This window comes from Lutjanus erythropterus, chromosome 22 (genome assembly GCF_056507025.1).
Source record: "Lutjanus erythropterus isolate fLutEry1 chromosome 22, fLutEry1.hap2, whole genome shotgun sequence".
Taxonomy (NCBI): domain Eukaryota; kingdom Metazoa; phylum Chordata; class Actinopteri; order Lutjaniformes; family Lutjanidae; genus Lutjanus; species Lutjanus erythropterus.
In genome coordinates this window covers 4,973,590-4,992,118 of record NC_139338.1, presented here as the reverse complement: position 1 = coordinate 4,992,118, position 18,529 = coordinate 4,973,590, and the positions used below count along the sequence as shown (strand labels likewise).

General features: G+C 40.1%; 1 protein-coding gene across 1 annotated transcript in view; it reads left to right on the top strand.

Annotated features, from left to right (window-relative positions):
* mpped1 (metallophosphoesterase domain containing 1) overlaps positions 1-18,529 on the top strand; it is a 108,385-nt gene that overhangs the window by 11,250 nt on the left and 78,606 nt on the right. The window contains exon 3 of the mRNA XM_084710900.1: positions 2,226-2,407. Coding sequence (XP_084567026.1) covers positions 2,226-2,407 — 182 coding nt within the window. The remainder of the gene's footprint in view (positions 1-2,225; positions 2,408-18,529) is intronic.

Here is an 18,529-nt window from a genome sequence, read left to right as displayed (position 1 = left end):
TACTGTCTTGCTTACACTTTTAAAACCATACAGAGCAAAACATGACAATTTAAGACTTTGATTTTTACCCATTTTACATCAAAGCGTTTGAAAAGTCTTTTAATGTGAGGTCCAAGTTGGTGTGGGATGATGCAGGGATGCTGCTCTGTCACAAACTATGACCTCTGATCGTCAGACTAAATATCCTTCAAAAAGAAAAACAAGGGTGTGATATAGTGATATATGTATATGTAGAATATATTTTAATAAGAACCCTGCCTGTTTCTGGGCTTGTTCTGTTTTAATTTGCTGTAACTGCTGTTTGCTGTTATTGCAAACTCAACACTTCCTCAGTGTTTACCTGCTGTTTTAATAAATTCAGCATACGGTACATTTCCACAGCACTAATTCCATTAGTACAACAGTCCTGTCATACATCACTCTGCTGCTCTGAGTTTAACAGAAATACTGTTCTCAGTTATTAATTAAATGCAACTGCTTTGACTGTGCTGGGTTTTTGAACAGTGTTAAGCTACTGCAGATGAAACTTAACACTTCCTATTGGCAATATTTTTCCCCCAGCTGGCAAAGGCATGTCCAGCCCCGCCGTGTCTTACCTACCTTAACCCAGTCTCCCTCCTTATTCCTAAACCAACCCAACTGACCCAAACTGATGAAACCCAGCCAATATAGCCAGTCAGAGTCACAGTAGGGCGAGTCATGTCTTTGCTCTCCCTGGAAAATGTGTGCAAATACAAGTTAGCAAAGTGTAACTGGAACCTAAAAGGAAACATTCAAAGACAAAGTCCCTTGAATGGTCTTATTTTATCTTATTTTAGCAGGTTAAGTGAATTAGCTTGCTGCCTGAGTCACCAAATAAACAATAATACACAAATGAACAACAAATGACATTTTTGTCAAATTAACATGCTAAGCCATCACACGAAACTAACTAGCATACTGCCTGAGCCACCATATAAGCCAAACAACAAATGTCATGTTAGGAAAACTAGCATGCTAACCTAACCAGCATGTTAACAGCATGCTAAGCTAACTAGCATGCTGTGTGAGCCACCAAATAAACCAAACAGTCCTCTTTGGCTACATCACCTTAGCAATCAACAAAGCATACTCTGTCTGCATTTCAGTCAAAGTCCTTCAGAACCGATCTCCTTGTTTGAATTTTGTGTCAAGTTTAGTGGGTTTTTGAGCATGTTTGGTCTCTAAAAATGTGATTGATGGTGTGAAATAATAATTAGCTTTCAGTAGGTTCCTTGCACTAGTTGGTGCTCGGACCTTAATTAATAATTGAACAATATTTCTGCCGAGTGATAAATATGACATCTGTTGTACTGCTGTAGTGCTGTACATTTATACATTCTGTACATCACACTATTATAGTACTTGTAATATTGCCTTCTTCAATGGCTTTTATTGACAACTGGACTCCACTGGTTCTCCCAGGCTGCTTTTATTGTACCATCAGCTTGTTGGTAATCTCTGTCTTCCAAAAGTTAAGCAAAAAGTTCAGCTTTAGTTTCAACTTTATTTAAGTGCAGTTTATAACCATGAAAGCTGTATTTTAACCACAGTTACATTGCTTCTAAGACAGTGAATTTCTCTGCAGGGTCCATAAAGCATCACTTAACATTTTCTTACATTTCTGTATACTCACTAGTGGAAATAAAATATTTTTCCTGAACTTTCATTACTTTGTGACTCACACTTCTTACTGATTGTCCTACATGCATGTATATTTCCTTTCCCACTTCCCCTTGTGTCTTCCTCTCTCTTGTGGTGGCTTGAAGAGGAGGAGGAGGCAGCGCTGGGTGTTATCATACCTGGAGGAGAGCTCACTAAAGTGGGCCACGGTTATTCACCAGCTCCCCTCTTCCCCCTGGAGACCTCATGGATCCGCACACTCGCTGGAAATCCCACAGGACGCTGCTCTTTTTCTATATCTGCGCTTTATTCTTTTTCTATCTCTGTACATTTCTCTTTCTGTCTCTCTCTGTGCCGCGCTTTTATTGTGGCCTCTCGCTCTCGCTATGTCTCTTGTTTCCTCCTCTGCTTCGGTCTGTGGGGATGATTTTCTGCCGGATACTAATTCAAACTTCTTTCATTGTCAGCCTTTCACCACAGAGACTTTGCATACAGCGCTGTCTCTTTCCTCTGTATTGTTTAAGAGCTTCAGCAGCCGCAGTGACCCCCTTTCCCTTAACTTTCCTTAACTTTCTGTTCGTCAGGGTGGACCCGATGCCCCACGACACACCCAAGCCGCCGGGCTACACCCGCTTTGTGTGCATCTCGGACACACACTCCCGCACCGACTCCATCCAGATGCCGTACGGGGACGTGTTCATCCACGCCGGAGACTTCACCGAGCTGGGGCTGCCCTCCGAGGTCAAGAAGTTCAACGATTGGCTAGGTCAGCATCTCTGAGAGTTGTGTCTCTGGATCCAGAGCGGGTCAGGGGCCTGTTTTCTGTAACTGGGTCCCCTTGTGATGATCTATTAATAAGGCTGGGGTCAGTACCAGGCTAAATTTACTCACTCTGGGTGCTAGGCTGAAAGTTTTGAAGAAAACTTTGAATAGAGTGGATTCTTTGAAGTTTTTAAAGGAGCGAACAAGAGGTTTTACACATTTTAGAACATTGTCTGCAAATTAAAAATCTACTTTACTTTACTGCCATTCCTTTTCCCAAGTATGCCATACATTTTTAAATTGATTTCCTCGCTTACTGAATAGAATTGGGTCTTTTCTTCCTTTTTGGTGAGTTCAAGGACGCTTCGAGAACATCAGAGATTTGAATTGACTTCAGCACAGCAATTTTTTAAAATGTAAGAAGCGGCAAGATTTCACAGTCTGCTTATTGTTTGTCTTCTGTGTTCAATTTTCTGACAACAGAGCTCATGAAAGCAGTGCTTTGTGGCCTGCTGATTCTCAAATCCTTGAGGAGTTCCTTGAACACACCACAAAGGAGAGTTTTTTAAATGTTTTCTGCTTATAACTGCACTTCCACACAATGACAACTTTTAACAAAAGAATACAGTTGACTGAATGTTCATTGTGATAGAGGTTGAGTTCTATAGTTTACTGACATGAATTGAAACCAAAGGCTGCCTGGAAAGAGGGAAAAAATCAAACACAAAAACTGATGGTGCTTTAGAAAACGGACCACAATGTAAAGACGGCCAATATGTGATTTGTGTTAAACATGCAAACCCACAGTATGGTCCTTTAACTGTGATGTGGTGCGGTGTGAGTCTGGTTTGTGTTACTCTCTGCTCAGCTTTGACAGAGACTGCAGAGACGTCCCAGTTCATATCTGTGTAGTTTAACACTGACAGCTGGAAACAGCAGGAACAAACCACTGAAACAAACCAGGCAAGGAAAGTTCATACTTCAGGTTTCATAAGCCTGAAGGACGGACTAGATGATCCCTGCACACTTTAGAATATTTATATTAAATTATTAATATTCAAGACTTTTGTTATGTCAAACCGTAGTATTGGCAGTATTCGCATCCGGATGTCACATGGCAGGTATTCAGCTGTTTCATCCTTTTGCCCCCTGGTTTAGCCATGTAGAGTTACAAAGTCTCCCTAGAGAGGAGGTTGTGGTGCATGAATGGGTTAACCTCGGGTTTGAGTCACAACCTGAGAAGCTGGGGTTTGAGTCCTGTGTAAAACTAGAAGGCAATTCTGAATTTTCATTTTTAGACTGTACAGTCTTATTTTTACTTTTTTAAAATTCTTATTATTATTGTTTTTCAGTCACAGTTTGATTAGGTTGGGCTTGTCTATGCCATGCTGGTGTAAATACCCAATGTAGTTATTTATATCCTGGGTGCAAATAGCATTGTTGGCTATGGTCACCTGGGAGCTTGTCTCTAACATGCTAGGTTATATAAACCTGCAGTAATTTACACCCTGTGTGCAAATAAGATTGTTGGCTATGTACACCCAATTTTAAATGGCCACATTGGCTATTGACACCCTGGGGTGCAAATTGTTGGCTACGGACATGTCGGTGCAAAAAGCATCTGCCTTAATGTACATATTTGAAGTGCCCTTACTCAGTTGTCTTTGTGAATGCCAGTTCATGGTTGCCACATACTTATACTTGATAGTATTGAAGAAATTTGATCGGTTCCATAAAAGTATCGACATTCTGTACCCAGCCTTAGAGGAAAATGCAGTTGAAGGTTCTGGAAAAAACAAACAAACTACTCGATGAACCTTTGAGTAAAGATTTGTTTTTGTCCCGCCTGTCTGGTTGTTCAGAAAAGCCTGTCCACATACTTTTGACCATCAAAAGTATGCTGAATCACTATATTGTGATATAAATTGGCATGAACGTCAGTGTAAAGGTAAAAGGGAGTTTTTCTTCTAAACACAATATACATGTTAGAAAATAGTTGCTGAAAACATGTGAAAAGACTGAGAACTATGTAGTACTGAACTGTGGAGTCTGTGTTTAGGATTTTTTGGGCGAACCTGAAACGCGGCTCGGTGACATGCCAGAGCCATGCTGTATTAGCCAGACAAACAACATACCTTCGGCGACTCTCAGTCCAAATCAGCAGTTCACTTCAGTTCCATCAACCTGACACAGAAGAAAAAAAATATCATAATTTCACAGCTCTGGTGTCTCAAACGTGTCTGGACATGTATAATAAAGCAGCGAGACGGACCGTCCATGTTTCAGGTTGTATTCAGGCCATAGTTGTGTTTGACACTTGAGATAGTAGAGTGGACACACCCCCAGTAATTCAGAGCAGAGAAACCTGCTCATTTTTTCATGATTTTGAGATCTAATTTTAAAAACTTAGCAATTTTTTTTAATCATTTAAATTTGGCTTGGTGGTTAATAACTCATGTTTCTGTTGTATTGTGTGCTTTATACATCCTTTAAACAGTAGCATATCAGACATTTAGTCATATTAAAATATACCTGGTTTATTACTAAATATGAGCGCAAGTTATTTAGTGCTGAGAAGAGACTTTTGCAGTACATCGAGAGCTCCATCTTGCCTTTTTTGACTTTTTGAATCACCAGCCTCCACTGGAAGCATTTTATCTCCATACTGAGTCGGGAGCAAGTGTAAGTCTTATCATTGCTACGTGATATCTGCTGGAAACTGAAATGAAGTGACCTCATACGACAGAAAAACTGTTGAATCGCTGAATCTACAACAGTTGGAGCGAGCGGAGCTGCCCTGCTATCATCGTCATCATCATCATCAACACCGGCACAAACCTCCCCGGGAACGGCAGAAGCCTGTTAGCGGGTGCTCGGGCCTTTGTGTGTTCCGTCTCTTTCTCTGAGGGAGGGGAGAGGAGAGAAGGGGGAGATAAGGGGAGAACTTGTTGTCCTTCCCCTCCTCACACACACGCACACACACATGCGAGCTGCAGGGAGCGCGAGCTGCAAATCCGCTAGCCCGCACTCCAGCGGCGAGAGAGGCAACGGGAGAGACGGGAAAGAAAAGATAAACCGAGCCAAACGCGCCTGCTGCTGCCTCTGAAGTCGCTCTCTCCTCTCTCCATCCCGTCCTCCCTTCCTCCGCCGTTATTTCCTTCTCCCCTGCAACTCTGCCATCTCTTCTTCCTCTTGTATAAATATTTATAATCTGGCTATTCCTATTCTTTCTCCCTCTTTCATTCCCTCCTGCTCCCCGTCTCTGTCTCTCTCTCACACACACACACACCGTCTCATTCTGTAGATGAATGTAACTCCTGCTGTTTAGTGTGTGCAGAGCAGATTTACAGGGAGATCAGGTTTAACGTATTCATTTCGGAGGAGTCTGTACAAACTAAACCTCGGTCAGGTAATGTTATCTGCTCCCAAACTTTTTTCTCTTTTATCTTCTCTCTGGTGGAGTCTTTATCTTCCTTTTTTACTCAGTTGGCAATTTTAAGCAGGATGCCATCCCGCTTGTTAGCAAAATGACCAAAATGTTAACCTGCCATCCCTCCTCCCCATCCCCTCTCAGCAGAGAGTGTGCAGGGCAAAGGGGTTGTTCAGTTGAATATGTTAGTCTAGTCTGCCTGATTCACTGCCCCTTTACCTGACTGACAGTGAGAATTTATGGCCCTGACCACGGCTCTGAAATATCAGTAGCCTAAAGACGGTATTAAGGGTTCACTGGGGTCTGTGTGACATACACTTTATCATCAGAGGGTGTATGTATAGGCTCTGTGCAGACATCTGCATACTCCCCCATTGGGATTACACTGTGGTCATGTGGCCACTGCAGACGCTGATCTATGAAAGAAATTAGTCATATTAACAGAACTAAAAGGCGTCCATGGTGTCCACAGCTGTCTGTATTTGTGTCTGTTCAGGACTGTAATCAAGCCCTAATACCACTTCCAAATTGGACACAATGCAAACAAGAGAACACTGGATTATTTAAGTTTTTTTCCAGTGAAGATGTCCATGCTTCAGCCAACATTTTTGCAAATGTTTATGCACTTGCTTCACCTTCAAACTATTTTCACTGGTGAATTTTGATGCTGAAGTCTCAGTTTCCTCTTCAGTCAGTAGTCAACATTGACAAGAGACTAATTTATTAGGTTGAGAAGTGGCATATTGTTTATGATCCACAGCATCCTTTTATAAGGATAAACTATCCTCAAAACCAAAGAGCTTTGGAAGGATATAGACGAGCTGTTGAGAGTTATTAAAGTGGAGGCAGCGGTGGTCTGTGCTGCCACTATTTTCATTGGTCCAAATCCATCCTAGTGTCCTTGACATTTCTGTTTCCCCTCCATTCAGCAGTCAACATGAATGACAAGAGACTAATTTACAAGGTTGAGAAGCTGCACATCTTACCCACAGATACAGGCAAGCTGTTGGGAGTTATGCCCCCTTTATGTACAAAAATAGATACATCCATTCTACAGGATGTAACCTTTGCCGATGCCCACAAACTTCCATGTGTGTTTTATGTTGGCATAAATGTTAGGCAATATATCCACCAGAGGGCACCGCTCAGAGGCAAAAGTTCCTGACAACAACAAACATGGCAACCTCGGAGGAGGTCGTGTCCCACTTAAACTGTTGGCTACAGTGCTACACTGTCCCCCATGACTACTGGAGGTGGTGCTCCATGTTGTCCATATCAGTAAGCTTAAATACAGACAAAATGATTGTAGATTACAGACAGAAGGCTCCGTCCATATCGTATGTGTATCTAACGTGAAGCATAAATGAGACCAAACGCTGCTTTCTAACTGGAAATGATATGAATCAGAGCACATCAGGTCAAGTCTTTCCCAGTGAAGGCGTCTTAACCTGTTCTGTGCATCAGTGCACAGGCTCAGTAACATGTTGCTTGGTTCTGTTTCTATTGAAGATTCACACACTTGCTTCACCTCCAAACTCCTCCTCCTTGACGTTCTGTTTTCCCTCCAGTCAGCAGTCAACATGGTTGACAAGAAACTAATTTACGGGGTTGAGAAGCGGCACATCTTAAATGATCCACAGCATCCTTTTATAAGGACAGGCTATCCTTAAGAAACGAGGTTTTGAAGGAAATAGGTGAGCTGTTCCTTGTTCCTGTGAGCTGTTCCTTGTTCCAATATTGATACTAGTATTGGAAAATGTCTCTAGTAGAGCCTATAATGTGACATTGGGCATCAGTGTATATGTACTCATCCGATACTATGTAATTTATTAGCCACCAATCCTGCTATTTCCAAGCAGCACCAGTATGCCACATTATTAGTTATTTTAGCTAGCTCACGGTAAGTGGGAAGATCTTTGGAATCTGTGTCAGGAGGAGGAATAATCCAATGAATTGTGTATTTCTCAGACTTCCCCCACAGTGGCGCTGTTATTTCAATCTTAATTTCCTGGTTTGGTTTGTATTTGTGGGGATCCATGGTACAACCTGGAGCAGACTTTTTGACTTGTCTTTTTTGCAATTGTGAACTAAAAGTTGCAATTGGTATTGGCAAGCAAAAAATTGTATGAGAACTTCTACTTAACATACACATTTGCAGAGAGAGAAATCACAAGTGATGCCACTTAAAAGGATTTGCGTTTCATCCGTTCAAATTCACTCGCTTGCTGTATTTTACGAAGACATGTAACTGTGCTGTGTGTTGATAAATCCATGGTGCTCTCTGTGATGGTGAAGTAGCAGATATTTGTTTTTGACTTTTACTCTCAGTCACACCCTTCTGTCAGTTTCATCATGGATCTATAACTGTCACTCATGAGTTGGTTTGCAAGTTGCAGTTGAACAGAACAAGCCTGGGTCCATCCCACCTGTTAAAAAATTAACAAATCGCCTATTGCTTTTACCCAGATTTTTCAATTTTCCTTCTTCCTCCTTCAATCTCATTCTTCCCCCTTGTTCACCTCTTTGTTTCAATACTGATTTTCCCCTTTCCTTTCTTTTTGCCACATTCTCCAAACCTCTCAGCCCGTCCTCTCACTTCTTCTTGCTTGGTGGCAGCTCGCTGAGATTCTTCTTCTCTCAGCTCTTATTTTTAGCAGGAAGTCAGTCGGCTCTCGGGGGCCGCTGGCAGCCGCTCAAGGCTTTGTCAGGGATGGTGAACGCTGCAGGAGAGGGGGGAGAAGCAAGGAGAAGAGAGGGAAAAGAGGGGAGGACTGAGGAGGCAGGAGATGAAATCCATGCTGGGAGAGGGGCTGGAAAATGAGGTGAAGGAAAAGAAGGAGGAGGCTGAGGTTTAAAAAGACTGAGAGCGGAGAGGAGGAGGGGGGGAGTCAGTCCAGGCTTCTCCCCAAAGGAAGGCTGCCTTACCTGGGTAGACTGATGCCAAACTTCTGCCCTCTGTTGTCATGGTGATCCATGCAGGTCCAGCTGTCAGTCACTGTATGAGGGCAGTGTGTGTGTGAGAGTGTATGTCAGTCATTTTTTGCTGCATTGTGGTCCCTATACACTTTTTGGACTAGAGATTGGGGATTCTGTCAATTTAAGACAATCACATTCTTGTCAGTAACTTTACTTCACATAAAGTTTTTACTGTTTCTTGTTGAAAGGATCACTCAGTTTATCAATTAGTAAAATACTAGAAAATTAATCAAGAAAAATTCTGATAAACAATGAATTGTTGAAGTCGTCCTATGAAAAAATATTTGCCAAAATGTCTGTTTTCAGCTTCTCAAATGTTAAGATTTGCAGCTTTTTCTGTTTTTAATAGCTGTAAATTAAATATGTTTTGCTTTTGGATTAATTGCCAGACAAATCGAGTCATTTAGAAATATCACTTTGGAACTCTGAGAAACGATGATGGACAATTTTTGGTATTTCCTGGAGGATTACAGAATACTGTAGTTGATTGAAGCATTTGTCAATAGTGATAAATACTGCTAATTGAAGGTCTAATTCAGAATAATTTCCTACTTAGAACTGGTTCCAAATCCTGTTTCCTAAGAATCATACAGCTCAGACTCCTCAAATTCCTCCTCTAATGCAGTGGTTCTCAACTTGGATTTAACTATTAATTGTAAATTTATTGAAATCACAATATGACCCACTGCAAATTTCAATTGCAAGAGGTGCAATATTTGTAAATGTTAAAATTGAGGCTGCAACTAACAACTGTTTCCATCAGCGATTAATGTGTCGATTATTGTCTCGATTAATTGATTAATAGTTGTTTGGTCCATAAATGTCAAAAGGGTTAAAAATTGTCAGTTAAAGGTCACATCCTCAAGTGTCTTGTTTTTTTTCCAAAATCTAAGGTTTTCAGTTTACTGAGAATCGGACATTTTTTTAATTAAAAAATGGCTCAAAATGATTAATCAATTATCAAAATATTATGTTTTCTGGTTGTCCATCCCATTCTAGTGAATGTAATAAGTCAGAATTCCTTGTCAGAGTTTTTTTTTTTCTAACATGGTACAAATGTCCATTTGAACTCAAATGAGTATATTTTGGTGTTCCAAGGTCACTGTGACCTCAAATCTGTTCCATTCTTGTGAATGTGATGCCTCAGGATCATCTGGAGGTCATTTCATTACATCTGGTACTCAAGTGACCATTTGGACTCGATGATGAAGTAATTCAAAGGTCACTGTAAACTGACAAAACACGTTTTTGGCTATAACTTAAGACTTCACACTATGTGACATAATTTCACACAGATATCTGAAAATGGTAAAATGTTAAAGTGATGACATTTTGTATCCAAAAGGTCAAAGCTCAGCTGCACTGTGACATCAAAAATACTCCCTATCAGTCTTCTGTACTGTCCTTCTCTACAGTCAACAGTCTACATGAAAACAGTATATTTCCCACTGGAAATTATTCACTTGAATCGTACATGTCTGAAATCATGCATGTCATTGTAGTGGTAACTTTAATTTCACTTAAAAATACACTCTTTAATTAATTAATAACTTTAATTTATCTTATCTTAGCTCATTGGTCCCCAAATGTTTTCTGGCGTGCTCACCTTCAGAGGGCAAAAAAACGTTCACCCACCACACAGTTATTATCAGCCTTTACAAATAAATGGGGAAGCAACTTTAAAAAAAAAAATGAAAGTTGAATTTTAGTCAAATAAAGTTTTAACATGATAGCATTAGCCACTGTTTGGCTTAGCTCAGCTTACATTCCCTCAAAGTCTTCGCTGCATATATCATAAGAGGACAGACATGATCGTAAAGTAGAACATGACTGGTTGGCGGGGACATAAAACCATGAGGCGGTAACTGTAGTTATATGTCATTATAGGGGGTGTTTACTCAGAATTGAGTAAATGCGATGTTGTACTACTTATACTGAAAACTGCCATTGCATTAATACTATAGACTGGCTATCACAATCAGTTCATAGTGTGATAGAGTGATTGTACATATAAATTGTTAAAAAAAAACAAAGTTTATTTAGGGTCAAATAACTCTTTAAGTCTTAAGTTGTCTAAACCAACACAGTGAAAAGTGAATGCAGACGTGATTACACAAGTCAAGCAAGTTTCAAGAATTCAAGAGTCTGCAAAGTTCATACTGTAAGAAATGAATGGAAACTAGTGGCTTCCTACTAAAACATGTCACATGCATACATGGAAGTGTGCTGCAGCACAGTCAAATTGCAGGGGTATTGCAAAAAACATTTTACTGTCACTACTACAGACAGTTAATACGGTCAGTAACATTCAATAGATATATATCAACACAATAATTCTAAGGTTTCAAAATCAAAGAATAATCAGAGCCAAAAATTAAAAAACATAAAAATCATGAAATCAGCTGAGGGACACGGGCAATAAAATCCCACATCACATCGTCAAACTAAAGCTGAACATTTGTTCATCATTGTTTAGCAAACTACAAATAGAGAGTCTTCTTGTGCTTTTAAAGGGCTAGCTCACCCAAAAATGAAAATTCAATTACATGAATGGTGACCAGTTTTTAAACAGAAAAACAACCAAAAAAGAAGCATTAAATGCCTCCATACTGCTCATCTGGCAGAATGAAAGTCTCCTAAATCCATGATATGCTGTTTGCACACCGTCACACCACACACACCCAGTTCAGACGGTCTGCATGCTAACATGAAAGTGGCTCCAAACTTTGAATCTGCATTGAAGATTTAGGCTTAAATCATGATGTAAATGACGTCTTTCAAGTTAACTTGGTATGTTGGGGCTTTAGGAGACTTGGATTATGCTAGAGGAGCAATATGGAGGCATTTTATGTCGTTTTTCTGTTTTTTCTTTTTCTTTCTTTTCTCTTTTCTTTTTTTTTTTTTTAAATGGTCACCATTCACTCCAATTATTTGGGAGATTGTGTGTTTCTGTGGAGATAATGACTGAATTTTCATTTTTGGGTGAATTATCTTCTTAAATGTTTTAAAGTGAACTTTCAGGGGAGCTCATATCCTTTTCAGGGGAAGCAAGCTCCTCATAGCCCTCCCATAATTCAAACTATTGCTTCCTATGACATCCTAAAATCAAAACCTGTAGCATTTCTGCATGGCCGACAAACGTATTTAATTTGTTGACAATTAATCATGAATCCATTCTTTTATATTATATGTTTGTATTGATGGTTGTTTTCCTTATAATATTCACTGATAAAACTCCTCACCTTTTCACTTACTGCCAGTGCCTGTGTGTGTGCATGTGTGAAACACAAATTTTCTGATGAGCACATTTTGCAGCCTGAAGCACCATGATGGCTAAAAAGGGGCTGTAAGCGATGTTGAAAAGCCGCCTTTCGTGCAGAGTGCGAGCGAGTGCTGGATTGTTGGGGATGGAGGCTGATTACACGGGACAGGTGAGAGGAGAGACGGAGGAGAGAGATTCAGAAAGAGGAACGGGGGAGAGGAAAAAAAAGGGGGTTATCGAGGGCGAGAGGCAGACCTAGAGCTCGTGAGCAGCAGCACTTCAGTCCAATTGTCTCCAATAATGGCCTCTTTGATCAGGCTTTCAGCACACACTCGCGGCTCCGAGCGCACACACGCCAAAGAGCATCCACGTGGATTTCGTAAGCTGAGTGTTTGCGTGTTTGTTTGTGTGCGCTGCCCTCACTGTAGACTTGAGTGGCGTCTTTATTCATGCCGTGTGATAGCGTGAGCTGGCGGAGCGGAGCGAGAATATACTGCAGTGAATGTTGTGTTTAAATATGGATCTCATTGTGCGTCGGAGTCGAGTCGGGGTCAAGAGAGGAGCAGCTTTAATTCTTAAAGGCTTTGTTCTCCCGCTCTTTCCTTCTGTCTCTGACTGACTCCAGCTCAGTGGCTGCTTCACTGCCATCACAGAAACACAGACCGGACAAATATACTGACGATTCATGATAGGAAAATACACATCAATTAACAACTAACAGACTATTTGCTGTGTTTTTCTGTCTTTTTCTTTTAATGTGTGAGAACATCCACAGAATGCATGAAATATTAAATGGATAGTAGGGGCATTTCCTCTCTTTTATGAACTCCACTCATGAGGTGAATCAAGGTAAAACAAAAGACTCATCCTTTAGTTGTTGCCCTGAGCAGCAGGTTTTTAAAAGAATACTCCACTTCACTGACTCACTGCCAGTTTGCTCACTGAACTTAAAAGTTTATTGCACACAAAACATTTATGTGCACTGTGTTTCGAGCTGGTTCGACTTTAAAATCTAAGTTAACTAGACTTGAGAAAAAATGTTCAATAAGCTTAACATATTAAGTTGAATCAACAATTATTCGCAACTGTTCGGGGGGGGGGGGGCTCACACTCTACAAACTGAGCTACAGAGGTGCTCCAGATCCTTATCAAATTACTAAGTTGAATGTGTTAGCAAGCTGTTGCACAATTTACATATCCAGCGGTTACAGAGCAACATTAGCATTTGTTTTGACTCGTGTTTCTGGCCAACTGATGAATATTAGTCCAATATTCAGTCTCCTTTTAGCTCTGTTTTGGTCTCCACCAATTTCTAAGACAAATAAGTGGCTCTTTAGCTGCTAAATGCTCCAATGTGACCACCAGTTAATTGCTAACTTTGTCTGCCATTTGCTTTTAGGCAGGTAGTGTACAGTGTACAAAAACCCAAAAGTGTGCAGTGTAAAAAAAAACCCAAAGCAAAAAACCTACCTGACACTAGACGTTTCGTAGTCAATACGAATACCAGTGTGTCTTGATACCCAATTGGATTTCACAGGAAAAAACAAAAAGATTAAGAAAATTCAGCCATTGTCAAAACTGTTCTGAGCTTCTATGACAAAAGACTGAGAGAGAGATTTACTAATCCTGATGCACATCACAGTCAGGTATCAAAAGTAATTGAGTACAAAAGAGATGCCTCCTGTTGAACTTTGAATGTAAGTTAAATTCAAAGTGCAGCAGTAGTTTAAATTGAGCAGCACGGTGAGACCATCAGTCCAGAAATCTTGATCTAAAACGTTAATGTTATATTTTGATGACAGATGGCACAGACTGAAAGGTAAGGAGTCAGGACAGTATCCTGCTATTAAAAGCTGTGGTTACATTATGTAAGCCTAAATGCAATAATGTTAGCCTTTAGCATTTAGTCATTGCAAACATCTGTGAACATAGTTATCTACACAACAATGCCAGCTGTCTCTAACAAAAGTAATAATCAATTGTATTTCCTAATAAGTATAAAAGAGGACACTTTATTAATGTAGCGTCATCATGAATTGAAACTCACTCAGAATTTGGATGTTTGTCTTTGAGGCACTTTGTAAAGTTGGGACTTTTCTCCTTGCATCTGAAATGTTTGCAGAATATTTACTGAAAATGTATTTTTAATTCTTGATGATCTAATTTGTCTAATAATAACTTGTCTTCCATCATAGACTATTGCTCATAATTTTTTAATTTCTAAATTTAGGGCCTGTGGGGTGCACGAGAAGCACTCCTGACTTAAGCACTCTAATTCATCCCCAGTGCCTATGGTATAAATACAGTCATGTTTTCAAAATTATGGCATTTGGATGTGGCACTAAAGTATTGGGTCTTGTGGCATACATATGTAAAGTTGAGCAAAACTGCATAGTAAAGCCAGACCAACATATCGACTGTCCAGTATTGCTGCCTAACACAGCTATAACGTCTATGTTGTATTGGTTTTTGTTATGTTTTGATATACAGTACTGTGCAAAAGTTTTAGGCAGGTGTGAAGAAATGCTATAAAGTAAGAAAGCTTCCAAAAATATAAAATGTAATTGCATGCGATGCAGATTTTTTTCCCCCCAATTTTTATGTTGTTAGGCAGCATTTTTTTTATTTTTATGTATCTGATCCTATCTCTTCAATTGTTTTATTTGTGTTTTTTAAATTTTTAGTTATAATTACTAAATATACCAGTGATAGTACAGTTATAAAAATAAAAAATGTTGGTCCATATATCGCAATTTGAGATTCCCTAATATAGATATCAGCATCAGCCCCAAAAAATCCAGGGCTCTGTTGTATAGATTGTGAACAGTTCTCTGTAGGTTTGTCACTGAATGCAACATCTTTCACATGACACATTTAATCAATGGTTAAAATAAAAATTATTAATTAGTACAGCTTTAAATGTATGTTGATAGTAAAAAACAACTCTTCCCAAAGACTGGAGAGTTTGTTAAATCTGAACTCTCCTCTAAACTTTCGTCTTAGTATGGATATTTTGTCTCTGTGTCCCTGTAATAAAAAACAACCAGAGGCCGTCCTCTCTCTGACTCTGGTTCACGAGGTCTACAGCCTTTAGCATCACTGCTACAACTCTTTATTTAGCGCCTGCTCTTCTCTGTTCCCCTTTACTGCTGAATAATAGATGAGGGACGACCATGATGCGATTGCCGTGTAGGCACTTTAAATGCGAATGTGTGTGTTTTTTTTTTTTCTTTGCCCGAGAGAGTGAGAGTGTGTCTCCTGCTCTCCACCTGCTTCTGCGGGCTTGTCTGTGTGTATGTGTGTATGTGTGTGTGAGATTTCTGCCCCTCCATCTCTATCCTCTGTCAGGTGCTGTAGCCACCGCCTCCCCTTTGGACCTCTTCTTCACCTCCTCAGCCTCCCTCGTTCTCCTCCCAGCTTGCTCCCTTTAGCTTGGTAACAGCGAGGGCATTAAACTTTCATGACTGCTGTCTTTTTCTGGCACGCTCTTCTTTTCTCCTCCTTCGCTCCCTTCCCTCCCTCTCTATTCCCTCTATTCCTTCTCCTTCCACTTTTCCTCTTCCTCATTTCTCATTCCTCCACTAAGCCTAATTCCCTTCATTCTCATTCTCCCCCTCTCCCCACTTCTCTTCCTTCCCGTCTTTTTTTCCTCACCCCCCCATCTCATGTTTACCCAGCAGTGAGAGCTGCTGGAGGAGAGCATAACGAGGAAGTTTGACACTCCTTTATGGTTTTTAACATTGGGAAACTCGACAGAATTTCAAGTGACTGTAAATTTAAGCAAACCGTTTCCCATCTGTCCCTCACCGCTTTTGTGTCTTCTATTTGCACACTTGAAAGAGTGCGCTCCTTGCGTGCGCACGTGTGCACGAGCGGGAGAAAAAGATGCAACGAAATGTGAAAGTGGTCTGAGGAAACATCTCCACTTTTTCTTTCAAACAGCTCTTTTCTTTTTTCCCTCCCAAGTTCAGAAAACATTTGGAAGAGTGTGGATATCGCTTATGAAATGATGGAAGTGTTGCTCGTAATTTCTGTGTCTCAGATGTGTTTTCTGGGTCAGCATCAGTGCATGTAATTTGCAGTACGGACGGAAACTGTTGCTGAATCTGCAGTAGCCCTCTCTTTGAGAACAGACAGCAAACAAACAGACGTCAAGCAGTCTGAGAGTTAAACAAAGTGCAAAGCGAAGTCAGAAGTGAATCAGTCAGTGTGTGTACAGATGTAGGCATCAAACACTTTGCTCTGCCGATGTTTACCCACCAGCACTGCAACAGAGTCTGCAGCCTCACGGACTCAGAACACTTTAATCTGCTGCTCATCATAATTCAAATATCCAAAGGTGGAGCAACAGTGTCTGCTGGGGCTGTTTTAAATATCATCACTGATTAAAGTCTCAGTTACACTTTCTATGATGCTCATGTCTATGTAAGCATATTACACATGTTAGAACATAGCTCCTAAAAACATGTGAAAAGACTGAGAACTATGTAGGACTGAACTGTGTGTGAAGAGTTCATGATATCTGTGTTCAGGATTTTTTGGGGGGACCTGAACCATGACTCAGTGACATGACAGAGCCATAGTCCCCCAACACTATATAAGCCCCACAAACCAACAAATGAACACCACCACCTCCATCTCTCTCTCTCTCAGTCCAAATCAGCCCAGTAGTTGAGCTCACTTTAGTTCAGTTCCAACAACCCGACACAGACGAAAAAAAGTACCATCCTGTCATCGGTCTCTGGCTCTAGTGGCTCAGTTATTTCTGGAAATGTCCAATAAAGCTGCTAATAAAGTGGCTTTGTAAAACAATGGTGTCAAGGTGCCCTAATACAACAAGCCCTTGTGAACCTTCAGCAACTCTCTCAGTCCAAATCAGCTGGTAGTTACTGCTCGCCTCAGTTCCACAACCCAACGCCGAAGAAACAAATACCTTATTGCAGACTGAGAGAATTTGATAGTTGAGTTCCATATTTTATGGGTCTTGCACATTGGTGTGGCAAAATTTCAACAAAGTAGCCCCACCAGTATGTTTCACCTGCATGTATGAAAATCAGTTGGTATGTGTATCATGTCCAGATGTACAAAAAGTCTCCTGGAGATGTACTCTAAACCCAATAGGAAGTTGGCCGTTTTGAATTTACTACACACTTTTCATGCCATTTTTGCCATTTCCAGGGGAACTTCTTCTACAGAATTAATTAGATCTTTGTCAAAAAAGGTGTATCCTATGTACAGACCTCTGTGATGAAAAGTTATTAAGGACAGTTCACACCAGAATCAAAAGCACATATTTTTCTCCTGGTCTGTAGTGCTATTCATCCATCTAGATTACTGTGGTGTGATTTGCAGAGTTTTGGAGATATCGACCATAGAGATGTCTGCCTTCTTTAGTTATTTCTTCAGACTTAAGTTATTTCTTCTGTCGTATCTTAAATTGCTTCAATTCAAAGCCTTCGCTACCTATGTTACATGAGTCTGTATGTATGTATGCAAACTGCAACTTGAGTTGTTGGCAGATGCATACAGTAGTGATGCTGTAATTCTAGTGTTTAGTTTTTTTTTTTTTTATGTTTTCGGGTTGTCAGGCTGGCCGGCCCATTGTCTGAAAATGATATCTCAAGAATGCATTGAGGGAATTTCTTCAAAATTGGCAGAAATGTCCACTTGGACTAAAGGATGAACTGATTAAATTATGGTGGTCAATGTCAAGGTCACAGTGTCATCACAAAGCACATTTTTGGCCATAACTCATCTTAAATTCTTTCAAAGTCTACTGCTACACTACTTACATTATATGTGTTTAAACATACATTGGTCGTAAACTTGACTGGTTGGCAGAGTTGTGCAACTACTAGTTCTAGTTTTGTCATTTTTCTGGGTTGTCTGGCCCATCGTCATAAACATGATGTCTGAAGAAGATCTTGAGGGAACATCCTTCAAAGATGGCATGGATATGTCTGTCTAAGATGGTTATCTTAGACAGTGATTAGAATTTGGTGGTCAAAGGTCAAGGTCACTGTAACCTCACAAAACACTTTTTTGGCCATAACTCAAGAATATGACAAAATGTCTAATGGGATAAAATGATGATGATATTTTATATCTAAAAGGTCAAAGGTCAGCCTCATTCTGATATCATGTTCAGCTCTCCATCAATCCTCCATCTTCTGTAAAAATAGTCTCTTAATGAAGACAGCATGTTTCTCTCTTAAAATTATTCATACATGTCAATATAAAGATAACTTCCATTTTTGCCAAAAAACAAACAAACAAACAAACAAAAAAACAAAAAAACACTTAATACCTGCTATTAAATTCATACAAAATCTCCATATAATATTTGAGTCTGGACAGACATGGATGTAAAGTGAAACTTGAACGGTTGGCGGAGGCAGACAACCATAAGGCACTAATTCTAGTTTTGATATTTCAGTAATAGTTTCCAGGCAGCCAGT